Source organism: Heloderma suspectum, chromosome 1 (assembly GCF_057233095.1).
Source record: "Heloderma suspectum isolate Gila_16-S chromosome 1, 16-S_ref, whole genome shotgun sequence".
Lineage (NCBI taxonomy): Eukaryota > Metazoa > Chordata > Lepidosauria > Squamata > Helodermatidae > Heloderma > Heloderma suspectum.
Window position 1 is genome coordinate 246,057,793 of NC_139458.1, and position 17,318 is coordinate 246,075,110.

The 17,318-nt window shown below is 42.2% G+C and overlaps 1 protein-coding gene across 6 annotated transcripts in view; it reads left to right on the top strand.

Annotated features, from left to right (window-relative positions):
• COMMD1 (copper metabolism domain containing 1) overlaps nucleotides 1-17,318 on the top strand; it is a 100,872-nt gene that overhangs the window by 19,214 nt on the left and 64,340 nt on the right. For all 6 annotated transcript variants that reach the window (XR_014786153.1, XM_084822914.1, XM_084822906.1 and 3 more), the window contains exon 2: nucleotides 2,540-2,821. Coding sequence is in view for 5 of the 6 variants with exons in the window: in XM_084822914.1 (XP_084679040.1) it covers nucleotides 2,540-2,821 (282 nt within the window). In the remaining variant the exon portion in view is untranslated. The remainder of the gene's footprint in view (nucleotides 1-2,539; nucleotides 2,822-17,318) is intronic.

The window sequence follows — 17,318 nt, forward strand, 5'->3', positions numbered from 1 at the left end:
AGCTCCTCCAGAGTTATGGCTGGTTCTGACTGAAACCCAGAATGGATTACAGCCTCATTAAAATCAGAGCCACCAGCATTGACTGATAAAGGGCCATATGTGCACATAAAAAGGGGTTGGGGAAATGTGTAAAAACGTTTCCCAGCCCAGTTTTTTGTGCAAAAAAAGAAAAACAATTTTTAAAGGGGGGCTCTGACCACGATTGGGATCTTGGTCAGAGCAGAGACAGGAGGGCTTGGCAGGAGTGGGGGGGGGGCTGGCGGCAGCCCGTCTGAAGTGCCATTTGGGCACTTTGGAGGGGCTGCCTCTGGCAAGGGGAAAGGGGCACTGGCAATAGCTTGGCTGCAATCACAGCCATGCTCTAGAAGAGCAGCAAGGGTTTCTGCTGCTCTTGCCGAGTGTCTCACTGCATGATGCCCCTTACCCATGATGGGTTGGCATGTCCAGATTCGCACAGCATGCCAGCCCATCATCGGTAAAACCACCCCTACTGCAGACAGTGGGGTATCAAGGTGGTTTTGGGGGGGAAACAAACTACCCTGATAAAACCAGTCCAGGTTTGAACAACATGCTAACCCACCATGGGTTGTTTCAGACAGCAACCCATTGTCGGTTGGCATGTCATATGAACCCAGCCTATGGGACTGTTAACACAACCTGCTAACCCACACTCAGTGGTTGAGTGTGGGTTGTTATTGAACCGTGGGTTGTTTGTTGAACTGTGGGTTAGAGCCTGGTCTGAACTCAGGACATTTTCTGCAGGGTGGTTTGTTAAACATGCAGTGTGACTTGTTAACCACCTTGAACAACCAAACAACAAACCATGGGTTCTCAATGTGGCTTGTTCAAGAAAAATAAGCTACACTGTATGGTTAACAAGCCACCCTGTGGAAATTGTCCTGGGTTCAGATAACATGCTAACCTATGGTTCAACAAACAACCCACACTCAAGCACTGAGTGTGGGTTAGCATGTTGTGTGAACCCAATCTATGAGGTGCTTCAGAATTTGGTTGGTAGTGATAGATATGGTAGACTGATTTATTGCACCGAGAGAAAGCGGATGAGCGCTTGAAAGTCAATGTACTCAGGATCTTTTCTCAAATGAAACTTTGGTTTGTGTTTTGTCTCTCCCTCCTTCATCCACCCATATTGTATGTATGCCTTCCAGTAAAGTGTGTCAAAATTTATTATCCTTGAAGAATCCTAATTAAATCTATCTTTATACAATGACTGCTTCCCCTCCTCCCTTGTATTTCTCCCTGCCTGTGGGTGAGCCAGAGAAACAAAACAATTGATATGGTACATGAAGCTGAATTGTTTTGTTTCTCCGAGCCTTTGATTTTATTGTATTACAGATTGGCAGCAATCTACAATTTAGAGGGTTTGCTAAAGAAAATGCCTACACAACCTAGCATAGCAAATTCCTGGATCACAGCCATAGCTGTTGACAAGTAAAGTTCTGTTTCTGGAAACTAAGGGTGTTTTCCCTCTGGATTTTACCAATTGTCCTTTCTCAGTAGTATTACATGCTTGTCATACTCTATTTCTCAGAGACTTTAATGAGTTTATATCAGTATTTCCTGCCATGTGTGTGCTAGGGCACATTCCTTTTGGACCTAATAAAGTAATTAGGCCATACAAAACCATCTTGTTGATCAACTATTATTTTTCTAATATGGAAGTGGCATTTGAAATTATTATTATGTTGGCTGATTTATGAGAAGGCATTTGTTTTGAACAAGCAAAACTATAACATAATGAAATTCTTGGGAGAGTGCTAAACATGCTTTTCTGACTTTTAAGAACTTTTTATAATTCTTCCTTTTTTCTTCTTGAGTATAAAATACTAAGAGTTCCATGAATTCACTTTCCTGCTTGCCACCAGCAACCCCCTTTCTCTCCTTTTGGCAAGTACCCTCTGCACATCCAGGGAAAAAAATCCTCCTTACAGGAGGAAAACCACCCTTCTTTTACTCCATGGAGTAGTTGAAAAAGAAACAAAGGGGTGCGTTCTCTGCCTTCTGATGGGGGTTTGCAAAAGGCGGTAGCAGCGAGGCACTTCACATACATCGTACAAGGTCCAGCACGAAGGGTAAACACCCCTCCCTCCCCTAAGTTCTCAGCTCATCCCTCATAACTTGGGGAAGGGATGAGTCTGTGGCCACAACAGGTAATGGCTTTGGCTAGTAAGCTAAGTAAAAATTTGTGCAACTTTCAACAGAACGTCCCCATATTTCTGAGATGATATGTCCACAGTAGGATCGCCTTGAGAACTGAAGCCTGTACCAGGCTTGCAATAGTGAACATTTTTGTGCTGGAGGATTCTCAGCATGAATTTAGGCAAGAGGTTAACTCTTCATTTATGTCCTACCTTTCCTCCAAAAAGCTCAGAGAAGTGTGACAGCCGTTGGAGGTTGGTTAGTTACAAAGATGTATGGTGGTGGCTAATGTAGTATGTGGCATTACAAAATTGTATCCCATACTTCAATTATCACAGAGTATTTTGATGTAAGCTATGTAATTTTCATTTTGTTTCAGTCAATAGCTTCAGCTGACATGGATTCGAATCAGTTAGAGGCCTTTTTAACTGCACAAACAAAGAAACCGGGAGGCATCACAGCTGATCAAGCTGCAGTCATTGCAACATTTTGGAAGAATCACAGAGTGAAAATTCGAGAGAGCCTGATAAATCAAAGCACGTGGGAAAATAGCTTGAAGAACATAAGCTGGAGAGTGGATTTAAAGTCACAATCAAGACACGTTAACCATTTAAATAGCCCTGTGGCAATAGTTGAAATGGAACTTGAGAAAAATGGACAGGTGAGCAATTTTTATCTTGTTTTATCAATGTCAAAATAGTACTTCAAGATGGGGCTTGTATAATGTGTTACCCTAGTAAGCAGGGTCAAAGGGAAAGCGCATAAGAAAATGCAGTGACAGATCACTCCGTCAAGCAATGGGTGTCACTTTATTGATTCAAATTTAGGCTTCCCCAACCATCGGTGCCCAAATGTTGGACTACAATGCCCATCATTCACTATGCTGGCTGGGGGTGATGGGAGTTGTAATTCAACAACAACTAGGGACCCAAGGTTGGGGAAGCCTGGTCTATTGCAACCAGGTTTCAGTCTTTCCCTAAGACCAGAATCACACTGACCCAGTGTGATCCAAGAGGAAAGCACTGCACGATCCAGCCAGTCTTAGAATACAGGGCAGATACAAAAAATCATCCACTATTTATTCCCCTTTGTTACATAAAATGATTGCCCATGATTAATTACTATAAACATTAACCCATTCCACCCAACCTGTCATGATCATTCCTACACATCATCATCATGATCAATAACACTACTACCAATAATGTATGTGTCACTTCTCTCCACAAAAAGCAGTCTCCAATTGACTTACACACAACACTATACAGAAATCCATGATTAATATAACAGGAAGAAGAAGAAAAGTGAAAATCCAAAATCAGTAAAAATCACAATCAGCACAATAATACAAATAAATACCACAAAAACAAAAGAGGAGAGTTTCTTATCACTGCTGTGCCTGAGAAGCAGAGGTTGTTTGTCTGAAAGCTTCAGGGGCTATGCTGAGAACCAAACACTTCTAGTCTATGCTGGGAATGACCACTAGAGGGCGCTTTGCTGTTGTCATGCTTCCTCACTACTAACATGTATGGTATAAAACCCATTTTACCCCATGGCTTTGGATTCAGAGAAGCTATCTGATCTAACCATTGGGTATGCCTGTGTGCTGTAAGTTATTCAATAAAGTACTTCTTGTAAGTAAACCTGGGTCTGATTTATCACTATCTTGGCACCTCTAAATTAAGAGGTCGAAGCCCACGGCCGGTGTAATACATCATCCAGTTCATCACCAAGGCCAGACACCAGTTCAGCACATCCACTTCCACACCTGCCTGAGATGAAAAGGAGAAATAGAGTTGTGTGTCATCAACATACTGATGACAACGCCTCACAAAATTCTGGATGAGCCCACACAGCAATTTTATGTAGATGTTAAACAGCATGGGGGATAGAATCAATGCCTTTGGTACCCCACCCTGGAGGCACCATGGAGCCAAACAGTACCCCCCAAGCACAACCCTCTGGAAACGACTGTCCAGGTAGCAGCATCCCAAATGACTCTCCTACCCTCAAGTGGAAAAATTTTGTTTTCTCCTTGTAAATAACAACATGACAATGTCTTGTCTTCCTTGTCTTGAGCTGCATTCAAGCTTAGGGATGGGAGCATTTCTTGTTAGCATCCCTAAGGCTTACAATAAAAACATGGTTTTGGCTTCATTAACCTTTTCCCAGAGAGATGTGATCTGCGATTGTTTGAGCTCCCATCCCCAGTTTGAGGATGCCAGTGGTGTCTGCATATACTTTAATTGAGCAATGGCTATATTGTACTTGCTTGCCAAAAGCTTGACACTTATAGTATTCTGTATACCAATTCCAAGGCCTACTCTTCCCATGAGATTTACCAAGGTATTCTTTCTGTGTATTTATTTTTTGCATTTGGTGGTATTTATTAATAAAATTTCTATCCCACCTTTCCACTAAAAATGATGCTCAAGGCCAACAGTGGTACCACTGTTGCAGCTATAACCTGTGTGGTCTTCATATGTTCCTTATTCTGGGGAAAGGAATGTAATATTTGTTCTTCTTAAATCAAAAACCACTTTTTTCAAGGACCAAATAGGATTCCTAATGGTCCAATTGGACCATTTGCAGGCCCAGTCATCTGATACTGAAGAATGTATAACCATGAAACAACTCTTAAAGAATTGTTCATTTGTAACTAAGTATTCTATCCCCAAGGCAGAAACACTTAAACTAAATGTAATGGAAGAGTTCCAGCCCTTTTTCAAATAAGTATTTACTAACTTTTGAGTACTGTGATTTACATGGAAATGATCTGGGGAAATTTTGGAACTATAGGACCTTTAGGACAATAAATGCTCAATGATTCTCAATATCTGTCCTCTATGCCATTAAATCGTTGTGTTTAATGGGATGTATCTCTCTCCTTTATTTCTCCAGAAAAAGCTTTCTATGTTGTTTTGTTGCATTCCGGTATCTGTATGGTTTGGTTTTGCTTCCCTTAACTGGCTACAGCACTCAGCCTCTTTCCAATATTGCACCACACATCCTTCCATTTGAACAGCAGCATTATTGCATAACAAATGTAAAGGGTGATGGAGATATTGTGTGCAGTATCAGAAAGGAAAATGTAATAGTGATTGAGATGCAAGAAGGAGTTCTTATAATACTGGTAGGGAAGGGTCCAGCCATGATTAACTTGGATGAATAGAATAGAATAAAACTTTATTATGGTCAAAGACCAGCTCAAAAAAGGAACTACATTAAAATTATCTGCCATATATCCCCAATCAAATTAATAGATACTTCAACACAGTGTAGTACTAATGTAATGCGTATCAGCCATATTGGGTGAATGGCATTACTTTCCAAACTTTGTCTTTCATCCAGCTAGGTAAGTCCGAGCTCCCTCAGCATCCTTCTTCAAACATCTATCGCGGCCGCAAGAAATTTGGCGACACAATATGTAAATGTCAAATTAAATGTCAGACAACAATATGTAGGCATATTGTTGTCCTGTACATCCCGGAAAGCGATTTATCAGTGGGGAGATGAGTGCAGCACGAATATCTCTATAAAATATACACCACAGCAAAACGTGCTCTGTAGTTTCTATCTGTTCCATGCCACAGGGGCAGAGGCAGTCTGACCAGGGGATCCTTTCGTACCGTCCCTCAAAAACTGCCGAGGAGAGTCCATTTAGACAGGCCAAGATAAATGCCCTTCTGTGTTTATGCAGTTCCAGTTGTTCAAGATAGGGTGCAGCTGTTACAATGTATCTGTAGTCCTCCCTGAGATAGAATTCTGGGGCACTATTGAGGTCACTTTGTCTCTCAATATCTGCAGTGCGCTGCTTGATAGTCTCCATTGCCTTTTCAAAACCCTTATTTAATAAAGTCCACAAGGGAAGCCCCAAGAAAGCTATTTTCTGTTCAGATGACTGAATCCAATTGGATTTAAAATCGTCTTGCAAAATTAGTGGGGCAAGGTCAGTAGGAAAATATGACAGTCTAAGCCAGTACACAAGAATAGCCACCCAGACCCTAGCTTCAATTTTGATCTGGCCAGTCTCTAATTTTATCTTTGCATTGGAGACATCCCTAGGAACACCCAATATTGCCCTCAAAAATGTTGATTGTACACGTTCTAATGTTTGGGTATTCGGGAAAGGCCCCAATTGAGAGCCGTATGATAATTGCGCTAGTACTTTTGCTTGGTATAATTGGAGGGCTAAAGGGATATAGTGGTTGCCTTTCGTTCTCATAAATTGTGCTATTGCTGATGAGCTTCTCTGTGCGTTTAATGCCACATATTCGCCGTGAGCCTTCCTGGAACCATTTGCTTGGAAGACTACACCTAAATATTTGAATTGGGAGACCTGCTCAATCTTATGCTGGTTTATCATCCGTGATCTGATTTTTGGTCTTTTTGCAAAAGTCATGATTTTTGTTTTTTGATAATTGATCATCAGAACTTCTTCCTTGCAGTATTCAGTCAACTTCTGCAATGCTCTTGTAAGCCCAGTTGGAGTCCTTGAGATAATAGCAGCAGCATCTGCATATAGTAAAGTAGTTATATGCCTCCCCGCAATTTTGGGGGGATGAAAATCGGTATGGTTTAGCTGGTCTACCATTGAATTGATGTAGAAGTTGAACAAAAGTGGGGCGAGAATGCAGCCTTGCTTGACCCCTTTTTTTGTTGGAACAGCCTTTGTAAGGTGGCCGTGAGCACTACATCAGACCTTAAGGGAGGTGTCCCTATATAGAGTCTGAATGAGTAGGAGCAGGCGCCTATCAACGTTGGAGGCCTCTAATTTCTTCCATAGTTTGACTCTCGAGATAGAGTCAAAAGTTGCCTTAAGGTCTATGAAGGCTACATAGAGCGAGGTAACCTTGTTTGAAATGTATTTCTCGATGAGATGCTGTAGTACCAAGCATTGATCTATGGTAGAGCGACCCTCCCTGAAGCCTGCCTGCTCCTCCACCAATATCATAACCTGTTCCAGCCTGTCTTTAAGCTTCCTATATAAGTGTCTGGCATATAATTTACCGATAGTACTTAATAAACTGATGGGCCTGTAATTCGCGGGGTCATCTCTCTTTCCCTTGTTGAATATAGGAACAATAATGGCAGAGCCCCAACCTTCTGGTGTCTGCCCAGTCATGTCAATGTAGGAGAATAATGATGCTAGAGCCAGGCCCCACCATTCTAAGTTATTTTTGACCATCTCTGGAGGGATCAGATTTTCGCCCGGTGCTTTGCCCGTTTTCATCTGAGCAGCTAGATCATAAATTTCTGAAGCCAAGACCGGGGACCAAGGCAGAGCATCTTCACGTGCAATATTCCAGGCCACATGGGCAGTGTCAGAATCCTTGTATAATTGATGGAAATGCTTCTCCCAAGCCTTTGGATGAATATAGCAGTCTGGCAATGTTGGTCCACAAATTGGCGAGATCTTTACCAACCGCCAGAATATGGTTGGATCCTTAGATTTGGCTGCTTGAATCAGATTCGCAGAGTTCTCCTTCCAAGCCTTTTTTTTCTTTTGTATCAGTAGCTGTTTGTAGGATTTTTTCTGTTCAAGAAGATCTTGAGCCGCCTTCAGATCAGAACTAAATTTATACTTTTGATAGGCCTTCTGTAAGGCTTTTTTTGCTTGAACACATTCCCTATCGAACTAGGGCTTTGAGGGTGGATGGTGCCGTTGTTGAGGCACCCTTACTCTCCGAGTGAAGGCTTGTTTCAGTTCTCGGCCTAACTCCTGATATTATTCCACTGGGCTCATTATTTGGGTGTTAAGTATTAGAGATGTCCTAATGTTTTGCATGTTGTCTGATGCAAGTACAGCCCGTAATTCCATGTCCATCCTTGGGGTCCATTTGACACGACAGTAAGCTTCCCCCTCAGGGAGTATCATAGGCATATAGCGATTGGCACTTCGTAGATAGGGGTGCGGGGCTTTCCAAGTCAATAAGACCGGGAGATGATCTCTGTGAAGTTTTGGGACGACCTCCATGTCCTTCAAAAAGGGAATCAAGTTTGTTGATACAATGAGATAGTCTATTTGACTCATTCTGGTTCCCTCCAGATAGGTAAATTCCGCTGGATGGTCTTTCCCGAATGCACCATTAAGAGTGTGCAGGTTGAGCCTTGTAGTCAATTGATGTAGTAAGAGCCCAGAATAGTTAGATTTTATATCTTTAGATTGTCGAGTAAATGGAAGGCCATTTATACTAGGTGTAGGGGGATAAGCTTTTTGTTGGGAATATAGGGCATGATCACTTGGACCCATCCTGGCATTAAAGTCTCCTCCCAAAATCGCATATGTATTGGGATAGGATTGGAGCAGATCTGCTACGTATGTTTCAAATTCTGCCCAAATTTCCCCAGTCTGCAATTTCTTCTTTTGAGGGGGAAGATAAACATTTATTATCAACAGATCCCATCGATCAAAATGAGCAAAGACAGCCATTGCATGTTGTTTATGGGATGGCAGCATCCTTGTGCTTACGCACAAAGATGTAGCAATTAAGATTCCTAAACCTCCTTTACATCTTCCGTGTCCGTCCCCAGGGACTGCTCCAATAGAATATGATTGAAAACCATTAAACAGCAAATTCCCCTGGACCCATGTTTCTTGTAGCAGTACAATATCTTTGGAAGAGATTCTTTTGATTCAGGGTCCTGCAGGATTCCAGCCCAGCCGTTTATATTCCATGTTGTAAGGCCAATTTTATTTATATGCTGGTTGTTTGCGTGTCATTGGGACTCAGGAGTGATACTTTCCAACTCCTGGGCACTCTTTTTCTTCCCTCAGCTCAGTTGTTAGCTCTGAGGCCAGTCCAATTGAGGGGACAGGTGAGTCCATCCAATTCTCTCCCAATGGGGAATCAACTTGGGGATATATCACACCTGATTTTAAATGGTGTCCAGTCATCCCTTGAGGGCTGGAGGCACTGACTTGGAGTATCGGAGGGGCCTGGCAGTCTGCTTCTGCAGCATCATCTGGCTCTGTACTAAGCTGAATACTTGTTGAATTTTGTAATCCTTCTATAAGTTTCTCAGCAGAAGTCTGAGGCCTCCGGGTCTGGATCTCATCCAGCGTCCTTTCTAGGTCTATTGAAGATATTTCACATATAACATAGGAGTTGTAGTTCTTCCTTTCCATTGCAGGGAGTGGCCTTATTGGGGTCAACTCCCTTGTCCCCATCAGTGCCTCTATCTCTAATTCCACTTCCCTGTCATCCATTATGACAGTCTGTGGCATACATAGCTCAGGTGACTTTCCAGTGTCAGGTTTAGCCATTCTGCTATACGATTGTAGGTTTGAAATTGCTGTTATTTCTGGGGTCATTGTTACCATAGGCTTTTCCTTGATCAATAAGGAGTGGAGCAGTCTATTATCCAGTTCTACATTATCAGCTGGTTTCATATCGGAGTCTAAATGATTATCAGGGGTGCCCAAATTTAGGTCCAGGGAGCTCATAAGGGCTAGACTTGTGTGGGTAGAAGAGTCAAGATCTAAAGTATCGCTATCTCTCCCCAAGGCCAGATCTTCTTCACGTAATCTGATTCTCGTTGGCATTAGTAGCTCATCCAGTTTGTTCCTTAATTTTAAGAGTCCATCCTGCTCGACTGGGTGGTTAGCAGCCAGCTCATGGTAATTATTATTTAGCAGTTTATCTTTCTTATCATGGCTAGACTCCTCCACAGCTGTCCAAATTGTCGATGATAAAGTGGTGCCATAGTTAACCCTTCTGACTCTGACAAGGGCTCTAACTCCGAGCTCTTTAAAAACTCTCTGAGGGGTTATACCATATCCTCTCAGGTACTGTGCTGAGTGGAAAGGTTGCAAAGGCACAGTTGTTGACTTAAAGTCTAGGAATAATCTTTTGCAGTCTATTTGCGATGGCAGAAAGTGGAAGTGTTTTAAATCCAACGGGGGTATAACACAATTCAGTAATTCTGCCAGAGAGGTAAGGATTCTTTTCTTATTTGTCCAAAGCTGTGCATCTTTCTTTGGGAAGCATATGAGGACCTGATTTGTTTGGAGTATTCTTTGTACTCTCCCTTTTGTCTTGTGTTGTACATATTGCGTTCGCTCAGGGTTAAAAGAGGGGGGGCGTGTAACAATGGCGTCGTCCTTGTTCTCACCTCTTTGCGCTAACTTGGATACTGGGTGAGCGTGCGTTTGGATTAAGGCTCCTAATTGCCCTTCAATTCTATTTAAACGCTCTAGAATTAAAATTCTGCAGATATAAAGTTTCTGCAGATATAAAGCAGATTTCACCCAGCTGAGGAGGGCAATTTGGCCGTGTAGGGAAAGCATATTCTGCCTTCTGACTGTTTACATTCCGTCCTAGCAATTTATGCTTTCCTGCATTCTCCTTCACAGGGGTTTTAATTAATAGGCTGCTTTCTGTCTCTTGGCAGACGGAGGTGCTTATAGCGGTTGTGGCCAATGCCGCCAGTCTGTTCTTAGTACTGTTTTTGATACTCACGGCATACGTAGCCCCATTTGAGGGAAGGAAGCTTTTGATTCTAAGCTGTTTCTTCTTCCTCTCCTTTTCCAACTTTTCTTCTCTGGGACTTACAGTTTGCCGTCTCTTTCTTAATCTCCTCTTCCCTTTGACTGTGAATAAATCCTTATTATTTTTCATGTTTGTGGCTTCACTTGTCCCAGTGTAGGTGGGAGCTGCGTCTAGTCAATGTCACTCCATCGCCATCTTCCCCCGGCTTTTATTTGGATACCTGATAGTGGGTAGGGGTTATATACCAAGTTAATGTGTAATGAACTGTCATACATAAAAATAGAGCAACATCCAACATTGCATGAGCAGATATGAGGGTGTGCATGCATGGGGCAGGGGCGTTGCAGCATGAAGGGCAAATCCATTCTACCAGAAGTGTCTGTTCCGCTGGCATACAGACACAGTTGGAGAGAACCCATTGTGAAAATCTTGATCAGAATCACCCAAACAGATATTCCATAGATATTCTGTGCATGCAACAGATTGTACTAAAAAAAAGAGGACATGGACTGTTCTAATGCAATATTTGTTAATCTCCGTTTTAGTGGTGTAAATGTATTTTTAAAATCCCTGATTTTTTGCAAAGGCAGTTATTTGCTTCTGGACAAAAATTTAAGGAGCTAATCTGTGCTTTGATGCACCTACCTTCAATGCTTTGGCAGAAAGGTAGTGTATATAAATGTGGAAACTAAATAAATGAACTTCTGATTGGTAGGTAGCAACATCTATACAGGTTTTAATTTTTTTTTTAGAAGTATTTCAAAGGGTTTTATTTCACATATATTTGTTTAGAGAGAAAATTCAAGCTCCAGTTTACCGGAAATCCTGTTAAGCATCATGAAAGTCTCTTCTTCGTGTTATGATAGATGACTGATCTTCATAATAAGAGGTTATTCCATATGCAACTAAAAGTAGTGCAAAAAAAAGTACCCTGCTGTCTGATCCTACTAAAGCTCTGCTTCAGAAGCAGCCTCATCTTGTCTTGTACACATGCAGTTCTGCAGAAACCCACTTTTCTTCAGTCAAGTCCTGATATGCTAGTCCCTCTGTCAGTGCTAAGCTATGCAGCCTGGTTCATTTCAGACTATAAAATGTTGAGGAAATGTGTTTTTTCTTCTTTTCTTTTTGTCTGGCCCTCATGCAAGAGGCCTTATTTGCCTGAGCTGGAGTAAATAACTAGATTTGGTTTCTGCATAGAGTCTCTAAAACATTAGAAAGAGTAGTGATTTAAAAGTACTGGAAATAACCCTCAGATTTGTTGTTGTTCAGCCGTTCAGTCGTGTCCGACTCTTCGTGACCCCATGGACCATAGCACACCAGGCCTTCCTGTCCTGCACTCTCTCCCGGAGCGTGCTCAAGTTCATATTCATTGCATCGGTGATGCTATCTAGCCATCTCATCCTCTGCCGTCCCCTTCTCCTTTTGCCTTCAGTCTTTCCCAGCATCAGGGTCTTTTCCAGAGAGTTTTCTCTTTGCATTAGGTGGCCAAAATATTTGAGCTTCAGCTTCAGTATCTGTCCTTCCAATGAGCACTCAGGGTTGATTTCCTTTAGGATGGACTGATTTGACCTCCTTGCAGTCCAGGGGACTCGTAAGAGTCTTCTCCAGCACCACAGTTCGAAAGCATCCATTCTTCGGTGCTCAGCCTTCCTTATAGTCCAGCTCTCACAGCCATACATTACTACTGGGAAAACCATAGCTTTGATTAGACAGACCTTTGTCGGCAAGGTGATGTCTCTGCTTCTTACTATGCTGTCTAGGTTTGCCATAGCTTTCCTCCCAAGGAGCAAGCATCTTTTAATTTCATGGCTACAGTCACCGTCTGCGGTGATCTTGGAGCCCAAGAAAGTAAAATCTGTCACTGCTTCCATTTCTTCCCCTTCTATATCCCAGGAAGTGATAGGGCCAGATGCCATGATCTTCGTTTTTTTACTGTTGAATTTCAAACCAGCTTTTGCACTCTCCTCTTTCACCCTCAACAAGAGGCTCTTTAGATCCTCTTCGCTTTCTGCCATTAGGGTGGTATCGTCTGCATATCGGAGGTTGTTGATAATCCTCAGATATGGAATTATGAATTGAGTACAGCAGTCGAGGATGTTAGTCAGAGGTAAGCAGTGATGCATTCAGGAGGGGTCAATCTCTCTGTACATTCTCTCCTTACATCACAGTTTTGGGAGGAAAATATTCTCCTTCCCTATGTCCTCTCCTTCACTCTTCTTACATCCATGTTGTGGAATTGGACATTCCTGTCTCAAGTAGAATAAAAATATTCTCAAACCCACAATCCTGTCACTATGAGTGTGGCTTTCATGAATTTGCATATCACAAAATTAACTGGTTTTATCCCTCCATGTTGGGCTGATGAGTCATTTTTGAGAAGGATGAAAATGTAGATTGTAAGAGGTGATTGCATAATTGAGAATCCAACAAGCAGAATTTCTGTTTTGCAGAATCAAAAATAATGTTAAAATATTTCCTTATTTGTCAAGGAGAATGGCATTAAGGAGGCAGGTGAAAACTGTTTTACTTCAGTTGTCTTTGGCCAATTTTTACTTGTTGCTAAGCTGGAAAACTGATGCTTTTACTTCCTGCCTGGTGTATTAAATTTTGGAATTGATCAGAGTATTTTGATTGTGTTGTGTTTAAGATTGTGTTTTTTTCATTGTAAACTGCTGTTATACTGAGTGGTGTATACATTTAATGAACAAAGTTGTAATGTAGAGTGCAGCATAGATGGTGCCACAGGAAGATAAATGCTTACCCAGAAAATGGCCATGCCCTCTCCCCATCCCAAGTTGCCATAGGTCCCTGACAAAATACTGAGGCAGCAGGGGAGGTGGGTAGTGGGGAAACTCTCGGCTGCGGCTACAGGAATAACATTCCAGACTGGGATTGAAACAATGAAGCTGCCTTATAGTGAGATGAATCACTAATCCATCTAGTGCACTGTTGTCTACTCTGACTGGTAGCCTTAAGGCTCTCAAGCACGGGGTTTTCCCATCTGCTGCTACCTGATCCTCTGCCTAGAAGTATCAGAGGTTGAACCTGGGAGCTCTGCATGAAAAGTGGCTCTGCCACTGAGCTGTCTCCCCCACTGTAATTGCAGTACAAGATTTCCCGCCCACTCCTTCAGTCGCCTGCCTAATGTATCTTGCCTTCTAGCATGGTACGTTCTGGAATTTTCCATGGCAATTCAGGGTCTACCAATATTTGAATGCAAAAGGACTGAGAGGTAAATGTGCGTTACTAACAAGGTAGTTAGTTATTCCAGGTTTCATACACAGAACAAGACACATTCCCCTCCATCTCATTTCTTTCCTTCTCTTATTTTTCCTATTTCATCTCAAGACTGCCTCCTTTTCCCTCTCTGGGTTGAGTATCATATGTCCAGTGTTCCTGTAGATCCTCACTTGCCCCAGTACCCTGAGTTGTGTTGACTTAGGTCACTTACTTGAGCTGCCTGAACTATTTTTCAAGGCCCATCTGATATAACTTGGTGTGTACATAACAGCTGCACAACAGGCAGAAATTCAAAAGGTAAAGCCTTCCATCCCTACACTTCTGTGCTAGGAAAAGCTGCTCCTGCAGAATTTCCGCAATGCATCTTTCAAAGGCAAACCATTCCACCTGTACAAGAGGAACTTCTACAAGACAGAGAGCATGGTTGTAGATTAAAGTTGTTCTCTGTTCAAGCAGAATTTACTAAATGGTTTGATGGAGGAAATGCAAGAAAAGAAACTTTATTTAATTGTTATCTACTAAAATAATCAACCCCAAACAAAAGTGGATTGAAACAGAAATGTTTCAGACAAAGAGGAGACCAAATGTATCTCTCTAGGGAGGGAGTTCCATAAATGGGGAGCTGCCACCACTGTCTCACATCCCCAACAGCCTGATTGTACGCCGTGGGAACTCGGCAAGCAGGCCTTCATAGCTGATCTCAGGATCCAGGCAAACTCATATGGGTGCATGTGGTCCATCAAGTAACCTTGTCTCAAACAATTTAGGACTTTAAAGGTCAAAACCAGCACTTTGCATCAGGCTTAGAAGTGAATAGGCAGCCGATGCAGCTGATATAAAATTGAAGTGACATGTTCTGAACACCTAGTCCCCACAAGCATCCAGGCAGCGAGGTGGACAGTGCACCAACACAGCCCCAGCCCTGTCTTGAATACCCAGTGCCAGATATAGACACTCAGAACTGGTCAACTGCAGAACAGGATACCTTATCAGGAACATGGAATCCTTATAGATCATGGCTATGCCACCCCCTGCCCTATTCATACCTGGTGCTGCACCTAATACCCTGGTGGACACATGTGGGAGAGATTAACACCTACCCCTTTGTCCAGTGAGGTGTTAGTTATGCAAACCAGGCTGGCATATTGTTCTTGGACAAGATCAGAGATAATCAGTGTCTTTCCATTAACCAACCTGATATTCTTTAGTACCACCTTCAGACCAGAAGGGACTGCAAATTACGTAGGCCAAAAGGGGAGATGGTGTATAGGCCTGCCTTCCCCTCTGTTGACATCTCCTTGACCTTCATTATCAGTTATCTCATCAAGGAATCCCTGGTAAGTGTCTGAGGACAGTGTGAAAAGTATTAGTATATGGCAATGGCAGTCATTGCCAGAACATTCTAAAGGCTGGGAGGAGAACTATTCAGGCCACTTGAACTATTTGTGCAATAAACTATTTGAAATAAAGGTCTTGAGAAAAAATTCACATGATGACAGAAATAGTTTTGACAAGATCAGGGGATATAAGATGTGGGGTCTGCATTTTAGTTGCTTGGGATGAACGTAAAAATAGAATGATTTGAGAAGGTAATATATTTAAGGGACTTAATGCTTTCAGAAACAGATAAAATAGGAAATGGTTTAACTCAAGTAGCGAGTTATGAATACTTACCGTTGCATGCCATGCTTTCTGTTTAATGTTCATGTAGCTACAATGGTATGATAGGTGCTGAGAAAAACCCAAAAGCTATGAAAAGAACCCAAAGAAGGCTGGCTGAATGCTTATTTGTACCAACTGTTCCTTCAAGGAACTCAGAACAACACTCTCTGCAGGAACCCTGCAAGTTATATAAGCTGCCCAGTGAGCTTCAGAACCATGTGGAGAACCCAACAGTCACTACAACATACAGACTCTCAGTGTAAGGTCTACTTCACATATGACATTTTTCTTACTTAGAGATAATCTTGATGTTGGAAGAGGATACACTAGGTCTGGGTTCACATGACACGACAACCCATCATGCATGACAAGGATTGAGACAGAGTAGACGCAGTTCCTGCGACTGAGAGCCAAAAGGGAGGGGTGCATTTTTCTATGAAAACAGTTGCTGGGAACTTGAGCGAGTGGGGATTCAAAGCAGGGCACCCCCAAGGTTCAAGGCAACCTTTGAACCCTGGAGATAACCTTGCTAAGGGGCTGATCTACACCCCGTTTCCCCACTTGTCAACTGTCATAGGCTGTCCAACCAGCCAGTAAATAGTCTAGTCTTGCCTGTTACCTTGTATGCTCGACAGTTCAAACATAACAGGGCTCCAGGCAAGGTAAGCTTGTATATTTTTGACAGTTGGAATTGCATGCTTGCACAGCTCTGAAAGCCCAGTAAAAAAAAATTAAAAGGGAGGCCATTTGCACACGTTCTCTGGGGCCAGAAAAATGCGAAAAAATTATTTTGGTCCCATTTGGGGCAAATAAAATTAAAAAGATTTAAACAAACAAAACGGGTTACAATCGGAGCTGGGACAGGGGACGCAGCAGCAGAGAAGACGGGTTCTGCTGTAAAGTTCCCTGGGATATTGGGCGGAGCCAGCTGGAGGACCGAGGAGGAAGGAGGGGGGAAACCCATGGTGAGCCTGATCGTCTGTCAGGCTCACCATGGGTTGTTCGGATGACAACCCACACCGCGTGGCTTATTTCGCAGGGTCAATTGTCGTATTGTGTGAACTCAGCCTGTGAGTCAAATGCCTATTCTGCAGCAGTGAGAGGGTTTGCACATTTAGAAACTACAGCATACAGTAAAATGTACATGCAGCTTTTACACAAGATGGGGTACATGGGAGTACACAATTGTTTTTTGTGCACTTAGGCAGAAAAGATGTCATGTGAAATAGTCTTTAAAAAAAGAGGCAGGAGAGAAGAGAACTTAGCAAGCAAGCAAAGGCTGGGATGGGGTTAACTGAACAGAATGGGGTTAACTGGCAGGAGACAGCACATAAAATGTCATTTGTAGTAGTTGTGGAAAGATTTTGCACAGAAATGTATGAGTACTTATTCATGTTTTTACATGCATTAAATGCCTCATTAAAAATTAGTTAGGCATTGTACTGTTCAATTAAAGTCAATAATACAACAAAAACATAATAGATCAATAAAATCCAACACAACATTAAAAAAGAATAGTAGTCTTTCCCCACTTCCTGCCACTTTAATCAAACCTAATCCATGTATCTCTTATTTTATAGGCATCTCACTTTTGTGAAAACAAAAAAAGAATAGATTAATTTACAGCCTAGCCAAATGACAGGCATAACCACAGCAATTTATTAAAACTATACAATCTCCCAAGTAAAAATCATTAGAAACCAGTCACCCTAGTGACCAGGATAAATGTAATCCCTTGAATTTTGTTCACCCTGGAAATATATG